Source organism: Littorina saxatilis, linkage group LG5 (genome assembly GCF_037325665.1).
Source record: "Littorina saxatilis isolate snail1 linkage group LG5, US_GU_Lsax_2.0, whole genome shotgun sequence".
In the NCBI taxonomy this organism is placed as follows: domain Eukaryota; kingdom Metazoa; phylum Mollusca; class Gastropoda; order Littorinimorpha; family Littorinidae; genus Littorina; species Littorina saxatilis.
In genome coordinates this window covers 6,855,625-6,877,107 of record NC_090249.1, presented here as the reverse complement: position 1 = coordinate 6,877,107, position 21,483 = coordinate 6,855,625, and the positions used below count along the sequence as shown (strand labels likewise).

The following is a 21,483-nucleotide window of genomic DNA, read 5'->3' as shown; positions in this document are numbered from 1 at the left end:
TATTCACACCATGACATTTTGTCAACACTTTGTCCTTAAAAAATGTTTTCACCGTCATCCAAGAGGTAATGTGTATTGCCTGAATTGTTTCAGGCAATAAGCGTAATTTTGAGAGTCAAATTTCAGGCATTACGTGTAATGCCTGGTATTTTTAGGCATTACGTGTAATGCCTAGTGGTCACAGGCATTACGCGTAATGCCTGAACATTTCAGGCATTACGCGTAATGCCTGGTTTCACTTAATGCCTGTAACATATATAGTCCTGTGAATAGTTTTTCTGCCTTTTTATTTTTTTTATTTTTTACTGTCATGCTTATATTTTGTAATTGTTTTACGTTTGTATATTTATGTATTTAAGATTAGAATAGTCCCTCTCTGGGCGAGGGCTGGTTAAAAAGAAGCTCGTTTATATTGTTTATGCCACAACCCTCGTAAAATAAAATTTGATTCAATTTGATTTGATTTGATTTGATTTCTCTCTCTCTCTCTCTCTCTCTCTCTCTCTCTCTCTCTCTCTCTCTCTCTCTCTCTCTCTCTCTCTCTCTCTCTCTCAAGGCCTTAAACAAGGTTGTGTAGCCTCACCGACAATTTTCTCGTTTCTGATCAACGAACTGGCACAGGATGTCATACAACGAGGCAGACATGGGATACGTTTATCTCCGTCTGAGTTAGAACTGTTTGTAATGCTTTTTGCTGACGACATTGCGCTGTTATCCAGCACTGTAGTAGGCCTACAAAACCAGCTTAATGTCCTGCGCTGCTCTGCAGAAAAAACTGTGTCTGAACGTGAACTTGACAAAGACTAAGGTCATGGTTTTTAGAAAGGGCGGGCACATTGCACAGAAAGAGAAGTGGTTCTACGGAATGGATCGTCTTGAGATTGTGAACTCGTTTAGATATCTCGGTGTAACCCTTTCCACCCAACTGAGCTGGAACATTGCAGTAGAAACAAAGACAACCATGGCGAAAAAGGGAGTGATCGAAATCGTTAGATTACTGAACAGACTTGGCTGCCATTCGGCAAAGGTGTTTTGACGCACGGATCGCTCCTATGCTCTTGTATGGTTCAGAGCTATGGGGATATGGAAAGTATGACTCTGTGGAAAGGGTCCACCTGTTTGCGTGTAAAAAGTTTCTGAAAGTGACAATTCGAACTCCAAACAACATTGTGTATGGTGAATTGGGAAGACATCCGCTGTATATTAACTCTGCAGTCAGATGTGTGAAATACTGGTTTACACTGCTGAAGCAACCTGATTCAAGATATTCCAAGATTGCATATAAAGCTTTATGTAATTTGGCATCGAAGGGCCACACAAATTGGGTCTCACATGTGCAGAGTCTTTTATGTTGTAATGGTTTTGCTGCTGTGTGGATGTACGGAACAGTTGGGAATGAGAAGTGTTTCTTACAAGAGTTTAAAAGACGTTTACAAGATTGTTTTTGTCAAGAATGGTTCTCCTTTTTAGAATGCAGTGAACGTTTTGACATTTATAATTGTTACAAAACATGCTTGGAAAAAGAGAAATACATTGAATTAATCGAAGATATTAAGTACAGAGTTGCTCTTACTCGTTTCCGCGCAGGAGTATCCGAAATCAACGCTCACAAGTTTCGGTACGCACCAAACCAAACGACAAGAAACTGTCCTCTCTGTACAGCTGATAAAGAAGATGAACACCATGTTGTATTTTTATGTCCTTTTTATCAAGACCTTCGAGCAAAGTATTTGAAAATCTCAAACTCTAAGACGCTGCAACAACAACTTGTGTATTTCTGTGGCAATAATGAGGAAAATGTGATGAACAGCTTCAGCAGATTTGTGTTCTTCATGCTGCAGAAGAGACGAACCCTTATAAATGAGGTTCAGTGATATGTCATCAGGGTTTTAATGTATTTGTTGAATTTTATGCGTGACTATAATTTATAACTGTGCAGATACTATTGCTGTTATTTTAACCACTATTGTAAGGGGCTGTGGCCTTTGACAATTAAAGATTTGTTCTTGTTCTTGTTCTTGTTCTCTCTCTCTCTGTCTCTCTCTCTCTCTCTTGTGAGAGTCCCAATGAGTCTCAATACTTTCAAAAAACACCTTTCACTGTATTTAATGTTAAATTACGAAAAATCACAGTGATGGAAGACTTCGTTTGGTTATATTTTCATTTGTCCAAAGCATCAGTGTTCATTATATCCACACAAGAACACTCAAATTAATAACACATTTACTCATGCATGTGTATTCAGCATCGTTTTCACTACGTTACATATACGACGCTTTATATTTGTGTATAATATGTAATGTGTAAATATTCATATGTTGTTGTTTTTCTCTACCTTTTTTTCTACGTTAATATCCGTGTAAATATGTGATTAGATTAGTCCCCTCTCTGGGCGAGGGCTGGTTGAAAAAAAGCTCGTTGTATTGCTTATGCCACAACCCTCGAAAAATAAAATTTGATTTGATTTGATCTCTCTCTCTCTCTCTCTCTCTCTCTCTCTCTCTCTCTCTGCATCTTTGTTTTTTCCCACTCGCTCGAGTCATTGACCTTACTAGAAGATTATTTTGAATGTGAAGGTTTTTTTTATGTCCATCTTTTCCCTTTCGCTCCATTTTATGTGTGTTTTTTTTTACCTGCAATATTGTCTTTGAAGAATGTTGAACTAAGCTTTTGACTTCCCTTTGTCCCACACTCCCTGCCTCTCTTGTTAGGTTAGAACATGTGGGAGTTTGCAACACAAGTCATTAGTTTTAGTTTTTGCCAAACAAGAATAGCGACCAGGTGTTTCTGATGTTGATGTTGACACCGTCGAAGTTGCGTCGTATATACACTCCTACTACTCTTCACTTTTCTTTCGCTTGACACTTGATTTCTTTTCTGTTGTTTTTGTGCTGTTTGTTGGTTTAGAGTAGACTTTTCCTACACTAACAAGAAAACCAGGATTGTCTGGGGGAAACAATCAACATCTGACTTTTTCTTGTGGTCGACAATCCCGCTTGAAACACCTGCACATATTATTTTCTGACAAAGAGGAACGCTGTCTGCAAAAAGTGAACACATCAGGTGGTGACAGGAGCGGCGTGGGGGGAGAAATTGTGGTCTGCTAACATTGTGTCATTCCACACAACGTGTGGGTTGTTGACGTGCAGAAACAGCTGAAGCGAGAGAGAAAAAAAAGCTTGAGGGAGGAGAGAATGAAAAGACGAGGAAAAAAGTGATGACATTGATGAAGAAAGAAAGACAGCAAGAAATAAATAAAAAGAAAGAAACAAAGAAAGAAAAAGAAAAAAAGCAAGAAAGCAGAAAGAAATTGAAACATTTGCAAGGGTCCCTGAGGAAAACCAAGAAAGGAATTGAGCAAGAAAAAGCAGACATGATGTAACTTAATTCGCGATAAAAACAAGAACACTTTTTAAAAAGAAGGAGGGGGAGAAGGAGGAATGAAAGACAGAGGAAGAGAAGTGGGATCAAGAGAGAATAGCCTCCCCCCCTCCACTCCCACACCCTCTGCTTGTGTCAAAGACGACCTCGAGGACTTGAGACACAGATTTGCCATGTTCTTTATATTTCCCCCAAAGCGTCGGTCCGTCACAAGGCCAGCAAAACGGAAGTGACATGATGCTACGTAGCCGATGACATAGTGCGCAAGAGAGAGCTGGCAGCTTTGCTGGCAGTGAGACATTGCGTGCGAACTCATCATTACGAGGAGGATGGGGGACCTGCTTCACTTCCGGAACCTTCTCTCACACACAATCTGTCACACCCACGGGAGCTGACAGAAAAGACAAGAACAGAAAACAATATGCCTTTTAAGAACTTAGGAAATGGGGGCGGTGGGTTTTAGGCCTTGAGCATGGAGCTTGGTGACTGAGAGGATATGCGACGGTGCTTGGAAGAAGGGGAGGGAGGGGGCATTCGGGAGGGAGGGAGGGAGGGGGGGGTGTGTGAGAGTGGAAAGCCGTGCAAAGATATGCGACGTAGGATTTGCAGGTCTTGGCAGGGTTTCGTCCATTCTTCTTGATTAGAGTTATGACAAGGTGGGTAAACAGTGGGGCCCTTTATTAAAACATTCTGACACGAACGGACACATCGTCGCTGTTCGAAGGTCAACATGTGTTCAAAAATGTAACACACGTTCACATACTCACAGACACAATCATTCAGTAGTGAACAGTAGTCGAAGACTGGAGCAGTTGTCCGGGAGCTTTTTTTCGCCACCGATAAAACCCTGGCTCATGCAGTCTTGAAGGCGCCACAGCCTTGTTTATGTAGGTGACACTTAGTGCTCACGTCGTGAAGATAAACGCCTTATATGACATTTCACACTAAATGAGTTCAATGACCCAGCTCAAGCAACGAAGGAAAAACAAAACAAAAGTACAGCCGCTCTGCATTGGCTAGCGGTGCGGAAGGATCAGAAGAAAAATGGCGTGCATCAGAGGGGGGTCCTAGGCTTTGTGCGAGTCAGCTAGGTACAAGCAATTCTTCTGTCGCGCTGGCACTTCCTACCACAATGCGGGTCCGAGCGTACTGGCACTGGCGCCATTACTAGGCTATCGCTTCCCATTTCCTGTATAAAGCGACGCCAACTGCAATGTATCACGGCCTGCAAACAAAGCTACGTGGTGTAATGGGCAGAAACGGCGTTGTCAGACCGGAAACTGCAATGGCCCTACAGCCCCCAAAAATACAGCAAAAAAAAGAAAGAACAAGAAATCGTGGAAGAGAGAGAGAAAGAAAGAGCAGAAAAAAAGTGATTGAGAAAAAGAAACAGTAGAAAAAAATAGTCCAAGAAATCGCACTACTTTACGTGTTCTTCCGCCGCGACACCGCCTCTCCATCAAGACCAACAATCCATATTAAATTAGCTCAGAGTTGCGTCCCTTGCGGGAAGTTCCGCCATTGCGGGGTACAAGAAGGATGTAGGTTTGGGAATTGCTGGATGGAAAATCAACTTTGCTGTCTCGGCCCCTGCCCGCCCGTCGGCCATCTTTCTGCATTAGCCTAACTCTCCGGATAATGTTAGGGGTGCTCTCCGTGCTACTTTTTAGAGGTTGTAGGTTTGGAGAGAAACTGCCCTTCTTATGGTCTCTTGCACAACGCAAGGCGACAGTGCTGTGGTAGGGCCTTTCAACTTCCATTTTCAATCTCAGTCGAACATGACTAACATGGTTGTTTTCCTCTAGACTTTTCCGTGTTGCGCCTTTTGTCTTCCCGGCGGGTCAAAAGTTCGTTGTTTCGTTACCACGAAGTCTACTTGAGTTAGGAGGTGTATGTCCAAGGTTGTTTTGGTATACGCCAGCTGTGTGATTTGTCGTGTACAAGTTTAAAGTCCATTCTGTAGTCTGAGCTAATTTGTCACCGAGTCTAAACAAGTTACTGCCTGTCGCGGCTTCCTGGTTTCTTGATTTCGGATGAGCGCTCGCGTTTGTGGGAGTTTGAGTGCACACTGTGTGTATGTGTGTGTGTGTGTGTGTGTGTGTGTGTGTGTGTGTGTGTGTTTGTGTTTGTGTTTGTGTGTTTGTGTGTTTGTTTGTGTGTGTGTGTGTTAGTGTGTATGTGTGTGTGTGTGTATGTGTGTGTGTGTGTCAGTGTGTGTGAGTTAGTTTGTGTGTGTGTGTGTGTGTGTGTGTGTGTGTGTGTGTGTGTGTGTGTGTGGTTGTATGTGTTGCCTCCTGCATCATTTGCACGTTTTGATCTGTTCTTTTTATTTACAAAAAGGTTTTGTGTCACGTCACCTAAAACATTAATTTGGGCTAGCTTAGATTCTTCGGATTGTAAGCCGATTGAGAAATGTACATGTTGAATTGATCAGAAAATACACAATTTATTTCAATTTTTGAAAAGCTTGCATTACTTTGAAGCCTGTATGCCATTCGGCGTGGGCTGTATACTGATAACACACAAACGTCCCTTCAAAGAATAGAACTTTCCACAAAAAAAATGCAGCTTGTGAAAGGCTTCCATGTTCCCGAAACCCAGACTTTTTAGATGACCCATCAGATTAAAGTCTTTTTTATTTTTAGGAATCTGGCTTCCTTGGCCTCAATTTTTAGAGATGTTTGATGGACTGTACGGCTTCAACACATTCTTGTTTGGTGGCGGCAGTTGACGACGTCACTAAGGCCAAAAATGACGTTCCATTACGTCAGTGCTGAATGTTTGCAGGTCACTTCTCTGGCTTCTTTTATTATCACTACCCAGTATGGCGGTTGCCTGGATGTAAAAAAACATTGCTTGTGTCAAAATAAAACAACTTTGAAACCAAACAATGTATTGATATATTTAAAATTGTCGTTTGGAAGCTAGTGTTATTGCTGACCTTACCACGACGCTTTCAGTCTAACGTGCACATTGCCATAGCGATCTCATCTCTTCAATTCATTATTCCCCCTCTCATCCCTCCCCCTACCGCCCTGATATGGCCCTTCGTGGTCGGCTGGGCGTTAAGCAAGCAAACAAACAAACAAAAATCCCTCCCCTTTTCTCTTTTTTTCCACATCTGACACCCCCGGCGACATTAACAGTATCAGTTCCACGTGATCTTCTAAGACGGTGTGGCTCAAAAAGGTGTGGCCCAGATAATTTTCATGGCGCTGTTGCGTTCTGAAGACTTTTCAAAACCAGGCTTTTTGTGTGGAAATTGAAGGGCAATACTCCCAACATTTTTTGTCGCAGGTTTTACGTCAAAGTGTTGAGCATAAATTAATGTGTATCTCCGTTTATGAGCTTTGCAGCAGCTCAGCGCGAAATGTCAAAAACGTCAAACCCAAAACCATTTTCAAGCTTGCGTTTCGCAGAGACCGGAAACTTTCAGAGCACTTTATAAGAAAGAAACTGGCGATTCACAGAGTCCAACTCAAAGTTGACGTTTTGACAGACTTCAAAGAGTCTCAAAATAAAACTTGTTGACCCCCGTATCATGTAGAAGAGGCCTAGCTGGCATAACAAGACATTGGCCTACATCTGACGTTGACGTTGTGCCCCTGGGAGAAGTCCAGAAGACCAGGGAAGTTTTTAGAACTCATGAATGATCGTGCCGCAAGAAAATCCCCAGGGATCGAACCCCCCTGATTTGTGCCCCGTGTAGTGTGACCCTGCGCGTGCTGCGGGACTAGCGAGTTTCACGTGCATCATTCTGTGATAGCATATAGAGTCTTGTCCATGCAGTGTTGCTGGCCACCCCGCTCTGTTTGTTCGCTAGCTTTCATCTCCGAGAGGGATGGCGCCCAGTTTTTGGTTGCTGTGGTGTGTGCTCTTTGGCTTTTACTGGAGGTTTTTGGTGCTCTCTCCTTGTATGCTGATCTGCTGGAAAAATAATGCTGATTGAGCAGAACATTTTTTCCGTTGAATTTTTTGAAGGGATTATTGAAGTTAACAGTGTCCAAGTCTTTTCGTAAGCTTAAAAGAAAAACACGAGTTGTCTTTGTCTGTCTCCTTGTAAATCTACATCTCTGTTTCTGTCTGTCTGTTTGTCTGTCTGTCTGTCTGTTTGTCTGTTTGTCTGTCTGTCTGTCTGTCTGTCTGCCCGTCTGACTCGCTCTCTTTGTTCCCCCTTCCCCTGTCTACCCCATTCCCCCGGCAGAGCTGCATAGTCACCAGAATGGTCTGTTAATGGGTCCATAAATTCTGACGATGTATCTACCGATCTGTTCGTTTTCAGCCGACACGATTGTTCGTGAGCACGATCATCATACCAATTAACAACGTAACTCTATGTTTCTGTTTGTTTCCAGCGGCGGGGAGATAGCTCCGTCGGCAGGATTTTCTGGATTTGCAATCAGTTTGTTGCTATCGGCGTGGGTTCGATCGCTTTATTTGGCAAGGAGTTTTTGTTTTCTATATTTAATTTTGTGCAGACTCTCCACGGTGTCTGAACACCCCCGTGTACACACATGCGCACGATAAAGATCCCAGGCTTACCGCGATCGTCTTAGGACTTGGAAACACGAACACACACGCGCATGCAGGGGACAAGAAAACGAAATTAATTGGTAGCCGTACTATAATTATGGCAGCTTGCTTTTCCCAGTGTGAAATCAGCCGGAATGTCCATGAGGGTAACCTCACAGGACTCATATAATACCTTATGCTTATCCTGTTCATCTGTCATTCTGTCTGTTTACAGCCAACAGTTGTTTCTACAACGGGCAGAAGCGGCTGTACGTGGGCACGATCATCATAACATCTGACAACGTTCCTCTGTCTTTCTGTCTGTAATTTCCAGCCAACAGCTGTTTCTACGACGACATTACAACGTTCCTCTGTCTTTTTGTCTGTGTCTGTACGATCATCACATCTCACAACATGCCTCTGTCTTTCTGGTGTTTTTTCAAGCCAACAGTTGTTTTTACAACGGTCAGAAGCGGCTGTACATGGGCACGGTCATCATAACATCTGACACCGTTCCTCTGTTTCTCTGACTATTTCTGCACGGTCATCATAACATCTGACACCGTTCCTCTGTTTCTCTGACTATTTCTGCACGGTCATCACAACATCTGACACCGTTCCTCTGTTTCTCTGCCTGTTTCTGCACGATCATCACAACATCTGACACCGTTCCTCTGTTTCTCTGCCTGTTTCTGCACGGTCATCATAACATCTGACACCGTTCCTCTGTTTCTCTGCCTGTTTCTGCACGGTCATCATAACATCTGACACCGTTCCTCTGTTTCTCTGCCTGTTTCTGCACGGTCATCATAACATCTGACACCGTTCCTCTGTTTCTCTGACTATTTCTGCACGGTCATCATAACATCTCACACCGTTCCTCTGTTTCTCTGACTATTTCTGCACGGTCATCATAACATCTCACACCGTTCCTCTGTTTCTCTGACTATTTCTGCACGGTCATCACAACATCTGACACCGTTCCTCTGTTTCTCTGACTATTTCTGCACGGTCATCATAACATCTCACACCGTTCCTCTGTTTCTCTGCCTGTTTCTGCACGGTCATCATAACATCTGACACCGTTCCTCTGTTTCTCTGACTATTTCTGCACGGTCATCACAACATCTGACACCGTTCCTCTGTTTCTCTGACTATTTCTGCACGATCATCACAACATCTGACACCGTTCCTCTGTTTCTCTGACTATTTCTGCACGGTCATCATAACATCTGACACCGTTCCTCTGTTTCTCTGACTATTTCTGCACGGTCATCATAACATCTGACACCGTTCCTCTGTTTCTCTGACTATTTCTGCACGGTCATCATAACATCTGACACCGTTCCTCTGTTTCTCTGACTATTTCTGCACGGTCATCATAACATCTGACACCGTTCCTCTGTTTCTCTGACTATTTCTGCACGGTCATCACAACATCTGACACCGTTCCTCTGTTTCTCTGACTATTTCTGCACGGTCATCACAACATCTCACACCGTTCCACTGTTTTTCTGTCTGTTTCGGCTCGATCATCTTACTATCTAACAACATACCTCTGTCTTTGCGTCTGTTTATAGCCAAAAGCAGTTTCTGAAACGAAATTACAACGTACCTCTGTTTTCAGCCAACAGCTGATTGCACAACGACATTACAACGTACCTCTGTCTGTCTGTCTGTCTATTTCTAGCCAACAGCTGTTTCTACAACGGTCAGAAGCGGCTGTACATGGGCACGGTCAACGCGACGAAGGACGGCGGCCAGTGCCAGGCGTGGGGCGTCCAGTACCCGCACGAACACCGCTACATGCCCAGCGACTTCCCCGATGGCCAGTACCCCTACAACTACTGCAGGACCACCGCAGACTCCTCCAACCCCTGGTGCTACTCCATCAGCTACAAGAAGCGCTGGGGCTACTGCGACACCATCAACTGTGGTCAGTACAGTCCAACCTGTCTGTAACGGCTCCCCAATGGACCAAACAAAAGTGGTCCTTTTTTTTTTTTTTTAGACAGGCGGTCGTTCTGGAAAGGTGAATTGTTCAGGAAGAAACTTCATTTGTCCGGGGTTCCTTTTTGGGTGGTCGGACTGGGCAGGTGGTTGTTATCAAGAGGTGGTCGCTTTGGCAGGTTCGACTGTAGGTGTTGTGGCGGTGTTGTAATGGGGGTGGGAGGTGAGGTGGGGGTGAGGTTGGATGGGGATGTAGAGTGGCAGATGGGGGTGAGAGGGGGGGTGGGGTGGGGTGGTAGATCAATAGATACAACAGCCAGCAGATCTTGGAACCCACAGATCCGATAGTCAGTGGATCCAGAGTCAGTAGACCCACAGGTCAGTAGATCAGTAGAGTCACTGGGTGGGAGGGCACGTGAATCAAAGGTTCAATAGGTCCAGTGGTGAGCTTGACTATGCGCATGATGGCCATCGGACTTCATCGAGTCGATCGACCTTTGGTCCACGAACCAGATTGTAGAAAGTGACCTGTTACAAGAGTTCTGTTTTGTTTCGTTTTCAGCGTGTCCGGCTGGTCTGTTCGGTCATAACTGTGCCAAGATGTGTCACTGCAAGGACCCGACAGAGAAGTGTGACAGCATCCTGGGTTTGTGTAAGAGTGGATGCGACGCCGGGTGGACCGACTTCGACTGTCAAACACGTGAGTACCGTTTGCAGTTTGGTCGTACATTTGAAATAGGCCTAGCTGGGACACGAGTGCATAATGGTAGAGTGTCTTATAGGGACTTTCCCTGCACCTTGCATTGATGCACACAGCGTGTTTCAATTTTTGGGGGGATATTTGAGGGTTTGCGTTTGCCAGTATGTACTCTATAATCATCCAGAATATTACAAAGCAAAACAAGGTTAGTTATTGGAAAGTTTACTTTTTGACAAAGCAAACATTCACAATGAGATCAACTTAATGGTTCTTAAAATTGACAGACATCCAAATAATTTTGAGACACATAAAAAGAATTCGACCTTTGGTATGTTGCTCGTGAATGTCAACAATCAAACGTTTCAATAAGGCCAACAAAAAAATAGTCTGTTTACGGTAACCCGACCGACCCTATTTTTTTCGCGCGACCCTAGACTTTTTTTTTGGTATTTGGGGGGGGAAAAAAAAAAAAAAAAAAATTGCAAAATAACGTAAAAATATGGTTTTTTGGAAAACAAAAAACAAAATCCCGACCTACCGACCCTATTTTTTGGGCTTATGTTACCGTAAACAGACCTATTTTTTTGTTTGGCCTAACTAACCTTTAGTTTTTGTATTCTGGATTTTGTAACGCTAGCAGTCTATTCATTTTGGATGTCAATGATCATATATCTCTGTCATTCCAGAGCTTGAACTGTTCCCAGCGGTTTCTTCCCAAAGCTTTTTATTCCCAGATGTATCTATTAGTGTCCTTTATATAGTTAATGCTAGCTTAGCTGAATGTCTTGTAAGGTTTTAAGATCAGTTTCATTGTTGGAGATCAGAGATAATTATGGAAGAGCAGAGCAAAAGATAATTGTTTTCAAACGTGTAATCATGTTTCCACGTTTTACGAAGGAGCTGAAAGACCACTCAGTTTAAAGACAAATAGACACTGGACTGGACTGGGGCTGGTGGTGGAGGGGGGGTTCTAGGTTTGCAGAAGACCCTCCCCCCCACACACCACCCCACGATTACACGGCAAATATACCGTTTTTCTTAGGGAGAGACCCAAAATGCTAAATTTCAACAGCATCTGGGGGTAGCCCCTGTACCCCCCCCCCCCCTCCCCTCATTTTCGATGCCTCTCTAGATTTTTAACATACACAAGGTCCAGTCCTGAAACGAGTGCCGTTGTCAGCTTAGCTGTAGATCTTGGTTAAAGGGTTCAAAGTTTAGGCTGAGGCTAAATAGGACTCACAGAAAAAGGGTAACATTAAGCCGTGGAAAGTAACTACGGTTGCATGTTTACTTAGGTTTATATTCAGGCATATTTTTCGTAGAGCTGAATATGGAACAAAGAGTTTCACAACAAAGAGCTACGAGAACACAGATCTTCAACAACATCGAACTGTGGGAAAGAAACTTGGCCAGACTACTCAAAATGGCTTTTCAATGTACTATGTCAAAACTTGAACATGTATGCCTTTGTTTAGCATTTTCGCATAGGGCTGTCCTAGAATTGATGGATGATTTCGACCCAACCAGATGAGGCAGTAAAGCGTTCAGAGTTGATTTGAACTGATTCTATCTTTTGTCAGAACCTGACGTAGTAATTGTGATCTATTGCAATGTCCTCCTCTGTAATGTGCCTATATTTCACTCATTTTTAGGATCCTGTCACACGACGGTTTTTCTTTGTCCGCGTTTTCCTTGCTGTTTGAATAAAACATATGGGGGTAAATAATTGCATTTCTGTCATATAAATTCTCTCGCGTATGGCAGACAGTATGAGCAATGGCTTCATTTTGAAAGAATCAGCGTGGACTTGCGTTGCACGAAGACGAATTTCAGATTATATGCCCTTTCTTCTTTTTGTCAGCTCCGTGAACGATTTGAATGGAGTTTCAAAGATTCATGCCTTCCCCTGTAAACGAACATGTACACTACCATATGTGTGTCCAGGCCTGCACGTGGGATACGAGCATCTTTCTGCCTAGACACATACTGAAAATTAACACCCTGGCTGCTTCTTGTGCACAGTGGGCACTTTTTGCTGAATGATTTTGGTGCCAGAAATAATATTGATTCCGCGAAAAGGCCACATATATGTCGGCAGGAAGCAGCAAGGCTGTCGAGTGGTAGAGGTATGTGTCCAAGTAGAAGGCATGTCCCTTTCGCAAATGGAAAAGTCTAAATGGAAAAGTCTAAATGGAAAAGTCTAAATGGAAAAGTCTAGACACCTGTAAGGAAAATCAAATTCACAAAAGGTAGGTTCCCCTCCCCCCCCCCCCCCCCTTAAAAAATAAAATTGAAATAAAAAAAATTACAACAGCTCAAAAACTGGCCAAGTTTGGCAGGCCAGATCTGTGGTTGTTTATAACAATCGTTTTCACTGTGGAAAGGCACCTTTTATCGTAGAAATAAACATGTCCCGCTTTGCACACGTCCTGCAGATCAGCACAATTTACTCCGCACATTTGCATAAGAGGTTTGTGGTTGATGATCGCATTTGCTTTTTGAGGGGGAAAATGTGGGACGGGTTGCATTTGTTGTCAATTTAGATGCTAGCCTTATCCCTTGTGAATGGAAATGGAGTTTTAGAGCGATAATGGGCATTACCTGTTTATAGCACATGACTAGGTCCATGTGATGCACATTATGCATATCAGGCACAGTCGATCGGGTTGTTCTTTTTCAATGAATTTTCGCAGGACATTGATTATTTTCGTGAAGGACATGGACTATTTTCGTGAAGTACATGGACTATTTTCGTGAAGGACATTGACTATTTTCGTGAAGGACATTGACTATTTTCGTGAAGGACATGGACTATTTTCGTGAAGGACATTGACTATTTTCGTGAAGGACATTGACTATTTTTGTGAAGGACATTGACTATTTTCGTGAAGGACATTGACTATTTTCGTGAAGGACATTGACTATTTTCGTGAAGGACATTGACAATTTTCGCAGGACATTGACTATTTTCGTGAAGGACATTGACTATTTTCGTGAAGGACATTGACTATTTTCGTGAAGAACATTGACTATTTTCGCAGGACATTGACTATTTTCGTGAAGGACATTGACTATTTTCGTGAAGGACATTGACTATTTTCGTGAAGGACATTGACAATTTTCGCAGGACATTGACTATATTCGTGCAGGACATTGACTATTTTCGTGAAGGACATTGACTATTTTCGTGAAGGACATTGACTTTTTTCGTGAAGGACATTGACAATTTTTGCAGGACATTGACTATTTTCGTGCAGGACATTGACTATTTTCGTGAAGGACATTGACTATTTTCGTGAAGGACATTGACAATTTTCGCAGGACATTGACTATTTTCGTGAAGGACATTGACTATTTTCGTGAAGTACATTGACTATTTTCGTGAAGGACATTGACTATTTTCGTGAAGGACATTGACAATTTTCGCAGGACATTGACTATTTTCGTGAAGGACATTGACTATTTTCGTGAAGGACATTGACTATTTTCGTGAAGGACATTGACTATTTTCGTGAATGCAAATGTCGTTGCAAGATTAGGATTATTCTTCGAGGCCTAGGTCTTTTAAATTGGCAAGACATGCTCCAGAAAACTCGAGTGTTCTGTGTTGTGTATAACGGATACTACAACAATCGGATTTCTCTGTTTGCCGCATGTTGATAAGGATACTTTCAGTCTTTGAGATTTTCTAAATCGTGGATATATCTCAGAACTTTATTTATTCATTTATTAAGGAGATTTCTATAGCGCATAACTAAAAGCACTATGCGCTTAAAAGCACTAAACAAAGAGGCTTTCAGAAATAAAGGAAAACAAAAATAATTTAAACTAATGAACTAAAATAAAATTCAAGTTAGGGCACAGATATTTTGCCCATCCCGACTGAAAAAAATAATCAAATCGGGCCACAAAAACTGCCTGACTGACTGTGCCTATTTCATAGACTGCTCGAAATGTGCGGCCCTGTCATGTGTGATACGACCTTTAGTTTGACCCTTCTGTGTCTCCACCCGCTTGGCTTTTTGCATGCAGCCGACTACTGCAAGGCCAACACATACGGGTGGGCATGCGAGTCACAGTGCAAGTGTCGCAGCGACAAACACTGTAACCGCTTTACCGGACCTACCCCGGAGTGCCAGTGCAGGGAGGGCTTCTTCAACCCGCCAGAGTGTGAACCGGGTACGTAATAAAAGGGGTAGGGGGGTGTCTTGTAACGTACGTCATGATGGGATGACGTCATTTTTGCGGAGATGGCGTCAAAGTGGTGAACATGATGAGGAAGGTTTTGACGTCATAATGGAGAGATGACGGTGTCAGAGAGGTCAAAAGACGATGACATTTGTGACGTCATGATCGAGTGTCGTGAATTTTATTGAGTGGGTGACGTGAGAGAAGGTTATAACTTTATCTGTGGAAATGCGATTTTTTTGCTTAAGGTTGCTGTCTCTTGAACTGAGACAGTTTGCTTTTCGTTTTTTGTCGACATGATTTTCTCGGTTTTCACACAAAATACTTTAAAATTAATACAAGCCGTCAGGTCAAGGACATGCCAGGTGTGTATGGAAACAGATTCTCTTGTGGTAGATGCAATTTAAAACCCCATTTTGAAAAACAATCTAGAACAAAAGTAAAAGAATCAGAAAAAAGGGAGACGTGAAATGATTTTGAGAGGATGAAATTACAGTACCACATTGTTCATCCTAATCGTTTAAAGTGCTGTCATATACAGTTGTTGGTTCCCTTCCTCCTCCCCCATCTCTCCTACCTTTCCCTTCCCCTGCTCCCAATAGTTACTTCCCTTCGCCAGCTTTTCATTATTTGTGCAATTTCTCATTTTGCTCTTTTTCGACATCAGGGGCGGATCCACCCCCCCCCCCCCCCCCTAGCCTAAAAAAAAGGGGGAAAAAAAGAAATAAGCAAATTTGACAATAAAGAAAAACTGATGGCTCAGATTGCACCAGATTGCTCCAGTTTCCGAGATTGTTATCAACACTTTCCCCCGGACCCCCCAAGGAGCCGGCCTTTGTCTTCTAAGTGACGGTTTTGGAAAGTAGTTGGGCAATTTGTTGGCTCGGGTTGCACCAGATCGGTCAATTGTCCTTGTTTTGATCCAAATTTGTATTCTCAAATTTACTCTTTGGAGGGTGAATTAGAGGAAGTTTCTTGGCTCAGATTGCACCGGATTTTCCTTGTTTTTATTATCATATTCCGGGGGGGGGGGGGGGGAGGGGGGGTATACTCCCGGACCCCCATAGGTCCGTTTCGCGTCGTCGAATTATCTCTAAAAGAAATTTGGAAACCCCCCCGTAAAAATGATATGATCCGCCCCTGGACATATATGTAACACTACTCCCAATTGTCAAAAATAACGACAATTTGTCCTAAAAAAATGTGCAGATTTTTTTTAAAGGGATCACTTATAATATAAAGTGTTGAAATTAAACTTGTGATTAGACGTTAATTTTTAACTGATGCTACAAAAAAAGGTGTGAAAAAACACAGAAAAAAAAGAAGAAAAACAAATCCTTAGTGTGTGAAGCAGTCCTACAAAATTTCACCCAAAACAAAATTGCAGAAAAGTTTTCTGCAAGTTTTTGAACCGCTTTTCTTCATAGTTTTCTTTAATGTATACTCTTTTTTTTAAATTCTTGTACAAAAACTCTTACTGAAAGCTGAAATTGTAGTAATACGCACATTCTTGGCATTCAGTTTTATCGCACCAGGAAAGAGATTGCCAGTAAACTATTTTTCTTTTGAAAAGTGACCCCATTATACGTGCACGAGTTTTTGTCGCAGGGGAGATAATGAGAGCCTTAAGATGCTGCAGGCCCAGATGGATGCCTCTTGCCATTTTATTCTGATCCCGCAATCTTGTCTTGATTCGCACCAATTTTGTCCACACAAAAAAGTTGTCAAGTGATTACTTCTTTTTTTGGGTCGGTCATCTGTAATTTTCCCTCGATTTTTTTCTCTTTTTTTTTGCAGCATGATAGGTCTTGTAACTGAATATGATGGTGCTGCGGTAAATCTCACAAATTTGAGGCTTTTAGGGGTTTTTAGGGGAACCCTTTTTTTTGCAAGATTTTTGTTCGAAGGAAGAGAGAGAGTGGGAGGCGAGGCAGGGAGGGAAAGGTCGCATGCTAGAGTAGAGAGGAATCGAGGGAGGGAGGGAGAGAGGGAGGGAGAGAGGGTTTGTTTGTAATTAAAGGCTATTTCGCTGAGGTGGAGTGCTGTGACACACACAAGCAAGTACTCTGTCCGTATAAGGCCAAAAAAAAAATAGGTCTGTTTACGGTAACCCGACCGACCCTAGTTTTTTCGCGCGACCCTAGACTTGTTTTTGGCATTTGGGGGAAAAAAAAAAAAAAAAAAATCTTGTTTTTTGGGCAAAATAGCGTAAATATATGTTTTTTTGGGAAAAAAAAAAAAATCCCGACCTACCGACCCTATTTTTTTGGCCTATGTTACCGTAAACGGACCTTTTTTTTGGCCTAAGATACTTATAAACCTCGTATCTTTGATTTCATCGTTTGTTGTTCTGCATCATCATTTCCTTTTCATTTCTTAGCGTCCGCATAACAAACGTCACTATCACATCATTGAAAGAATAATCATTCTCATATTGTTCTGTCTACTTTGTCGATAACAGTGACCAAACCTCGTATCGTTTGTTTTAATCTTTTTTACTCAGCATTTTTCCTGTTCATATCTGAACGTCTGCCACTTCACTATTGCAAATCACTGAAAGAATCATCCTCATATGTGTCGCTCTACTCTGTCCATAACAGTGACCAAACCTTGTATCTGTCATTCCATTGTTTGTTGCTCTGCATCATCTTTTCTTTTCATTTCTTAGCGTTTGCATAGCAACACCAACTTCACTATCAAAATCATTAAAAAATAGTCTTCCTCATATTTTCTTTTTACTCTGTCCATAACAGTGACCAAACCTCGTATTGTTGGTTTTATCGTGTGTTTCTCTGCGTCTTTCCTTTTCATATCTAACGTCTGCAAACTTCACTATTGCAAATAATTGAAAAATATACACCCTCATGTGTTTCTCTCTACTCTGTCCATAGCAGTGAGCAAATTCCGTATCTGTAATGTGATTGTTTGGTGCTCTGCTTCTGTCCTTTTCATTGTTTAGCGCCCGCAAACAACTCCAAAATCATTGAAAATAGTCATCCTCATATTTTTCTCTCTACTATGTCCGTAACAGTGACCAAACCTCGTATCGTTTGTTTTGACGTGGTTTTTGTTTACTCTCAGTCTGCATCTTTCTGTTTCATTGTTGTATTAGCGTCTGCATACCAACACCAACTTCACTATCAAAATCATTGCAAAAGAATCATCCTCACAGTTGCCTCTCTACTCTGTCCATCTGAACAGTGACCAAACCTCGCATCGTTGGTTTCACGACGGACACGGTGAACCCCGGACAACCGGCGTTCTTCAACTGCACGGTGTCGGCCTTCCCCACGCCCAAACCCGAGGAGATCATGCTCCTGGCGCCCGATGGCAGGACGGTGGAACCGGTCTCATCTCAGGAGCTGCCCAACTACGGTTACACTCGCATCAACGTTTTTAAGGTGAGTGCGAATTTCAGTCATATTAGCATGTGGAAGATGTCTATATATATATAACTGTGCCCGAAGTAGACTTCGCGAAGCTGGCTGCACGAAGCTTTGGCGCATACTTTTCGGTGAAAGGACTTAGCGGAGTCTTCGCGCAGTCAACTTCGGGCTCAGTTTAAGGACAGCCTTAAGGGGGAGTGGATGGAGGTGGTTGGGGGCTCTTTTCATAGGTGTGTGTGTAGATGGGATGTGTGTGTGTGTGTGTGTGTGTGTGTGTGTGTGTGTGTGTGTGTGTGTGTGTGCATGGCCGGACTAGGGGGGGTTACAGGGGTTGCGCAACCCCCCCCCCCCAGGCTTAAGCATGTACCTCCCAAACGCTTTTTTTTCCTTTTTACATTTAGTCAAGTTTTGACAAAATGTTTTAACGTTGAGGGGGGAATCGAGACGAGGGTCGTGGTGGTGTATGTGTGTGTGTGTGTGTGTGTGTGTGTGTGTGTGTGTGTGTGTGTGTGTGTGTGTGTGTGTGTGTGTGTGTGTGTGTGTGTGTGTGTGTGTGTGTGTGTAGAGCGATTCAGAGTAAACTACCGGAGCGATCTTAATGAAATTTAACATGAGAGTTTGTGGGTATAATATCCCCAGATGTTTTTTCCATTTAAAAAAAAGATGTCTTTGATGACGTCATATCCGGATTTTTGTGAAAGTTGAGGCAGCACTGTCACGCTCTTATTTTTCAACCAAATTAGTTGAAATTTTGGTCAAGTAATCTTTGACGAAGGCCGGACTTTGGTATCGCAATTCAGCTTGGAGGCTTAAAATCTGATTAATTAGTTTGCTCATTAAAGTTGTCATTAAAATCGATTTTTCACTTACAGATTTAAAAATGATTGCAGCGTATTCTTGATCAAATTCTAAATCTGGTGTGTGTGTGTGTGTGTGGATGGATTGGATTGGATAAGATTTACAGTCCAGTGAGGTTACCCTCATGGAAATTCGGGCTGCTTTCTCCCCGGGGAAAGCGAGCTGCCATACATACGGCGCTACCCATATTTTTTTTTCCTGCATGCGTGTATTCATGTTTCCTGAGACTTAATGCCGTGTGAGATGGACTTTTTTTTAACTTTATTCCAAGTCCCACGGGTATTTGATGGACATTTTTATCTATGCCTATACAATTTTGCCAGGAAAGACCCTTTTGTCAATCGTGGGATCTTTAACGTGCACACCCCAATGTAGTGTACACGAAGGGACCTCGGTTTTTTGTCTCATCCGAAAGACTAGCACTTGAACCCACCACCTAGGTTAGGAAAGGGGGGAGAAAATTGCGGCCTGACCCAGGCCTGAACACGCAACCTCTCGCTTCCGAGCGCAAGTGCGTTACCACTCGGCCACCCAGTCCGTGTGTGTGTGTGTGTGTGAAACATTCTGAATCTGGTGTGTGTGTGTGTGTGTGTGTGTTTGTTTGTGTGTGTGTGTGTGTGTGTGTGTGTGTGTGTATGTGTGTGTGTGTGTGTGTGTGTGTGTGTGTGTGTGTGTGTGATTCTGGATATATGTGAAAAAAGGGTTCAGAGTGTAGGTATAAGCTTTGGCGCCGTTGGTTGGGCAAAATCCAAAAAGTTTTTTGAACAGCGGAAACATTTACCGTCATTTATGAAAGAATTTCCTTATTTTGTAATGGTGGATGGAAGGTGTTGCCAAGGACTGCACAAGAATTGTCGAACTTTCACGGTACATTTCGGCAAATGTGCCCAAGAAAAAATAAATCGTAACAACATCGCTAGAGAGTGGTGCAGACTTCAAAAATGAGAGGCAGGCCGAGAGAATCACGAAAAAAAAGGAATGGGTACAGGACATGATTGACAACGGGAGTGTGCTTGTGTTAAATTTAGGCTGATGAAGGTTATTCAATATTGATATAGAGTAGTTTGACGAGAAATACAAGGCCCATGTCAGCAAGAATGCCTTCAGAATTTTCTGCACATATATATGCAGAAGGATTGCAGTTTTGTGATTGAAGCCGCACATTGGCATGGATACGCGGGCCGTACAGATATATATATATCTGCTTTCACTTGTCGGGGCTATATCCGAGGTCGTAGGCGACGCTCAATTTAAATGTGTAGCCTTCTGCAATGACACGTCTTTTAGAAATATGTTGTGAGCCTCAGAAACTTTTCATTTCCAACTTAGGAATTCATATATTAGCGTAGGGTCGCGCCTATATCTTCCTATGCACATAACTCCGTCCCCCTCCCCCCTCCCTTTTTGACTAATCAGTTTTGCTGATTCTGCTGACGTCAGCGCTTGTATCGTTCGCCCCACTGTCGCATCGAATCATGTGGTCTGCAACACATCGAATAATTGACGTAGACGCAATTTGATCAAAATATTTGTAACATCAACCCTGTCTACCGTAATGACCGTTGAATGCCCTTGGCCAAAAAATGGCGAGAGAGAGAGAGAGAGAGAGAGAGAGAGAGAGAGAGAGAGAGAGAGAGAGAGAGAGAGAGAGAGAGAGAGAGAGAGAAAGAGAGAGAGAGAAAGAGAGAGAGAGAGAGGGAAGAGAGAGAGAGAGAGAGAGAGAGAGAGAGAGAGAGAGAGAGAGAGAAAGAAAACGAGAGATAGCGAGAGAGAGGGAGGGAGAGAGAAAGAGAGAGAGAGAGACGCAAAGAGACAGAGAGACAGACAGACAGACAGCCAGGCAGCCAGAGACAGAGAGAGAGGGGGTGGTAGGAAAATGTGAGGGAGAGATAATATAGGCGTGGGTGGGGGGCGAAGGGGGGGGGGGGGGGGGACAGAGAGAGGTGGGTAGGCCAGGGTGGTGCTGCGCGTGTTCGGGGGTGGAGGAGAAAGGACAACTGAAGAGAGAATTATTTGAATAAAGCCAACGCAAGACGTTTTTAACATTTAGTCAAGTTTTGACTAAATGTTTTAACATAGAGGGGGAAATCGAGACAAGGGTCGTGGTGTATGTGTGTGTGTGTGTGTGTGTGTGTGTGTGTGTGTGTGTGTGTGTGTGTGTGTGTGTGTGTGTGTGTGTGTCTGTCTGTCTGTCTGTGTGTAGAGCGATTCAGAGTAAACTACTGGACCGATCTTTATGAAATTTCGCCTTACGCGACTTGTTTCATATTTCTACGATTTACCCCCGAAGTCGACAGAAATTGACAGACAAGCAGAAGGTACGGGTATACAAACAAGTCGCGTAAGGCGAAATTACTACATTTAGTCAAGCTGTGGAACTCACAGAATGAAACTGAACGCACTGCATTTTTTCACAATGACCGTAGTCCGCCGCTCGTGCAAAAGGCAGTGAAATTAACGAGCCTGTTTAGTGCGGTAGTGGTTGCGCTGTGCTGCATAGCACGCTTT

General features: G+C 43.0%; 1 protein-coding gene and 1 long non-coding RNA gene across 2 annotated transcripts in view; both read left to right on the top strand.

Annotated features, from left to right (window-relative positions):
• Positions 1–21,483, top strand: part of LOC138966208 (uncharacterized) — a 349,546-nt gene that overhangs the window by 136,341 nt on the left and 191,722 nt on the right. The window lies entirely within an intron of this gene.
• The window catches only part of LOC138965923 (angiopoietin-1 receptor-like), a 33,014-nt gene continuing 21,120 nt past the window's right edge, over positions 9,590–21,483 (top strand). The window contains exons 1-4 of the mRNA XM_070338003.1: positions 9,590–9,829; positions 10,406–10,543; positions 14,576–14,722; positions 17,933–18,132. Coding sequence (XP_070194104.1) covers positions 9,622–9,829; positions 10,406–10,543; positions 14,576–14,722; positions 17,933–18,132 — 693 coding nt within the window. The 5' untranslated portion in view covers positions 9,590–9,621. The remainder of the gene's footprint in view (positions 9,830–10,405; positions 10,544–14,575; positions 14,723–17,932; positions 18,133–21,483) is intronic.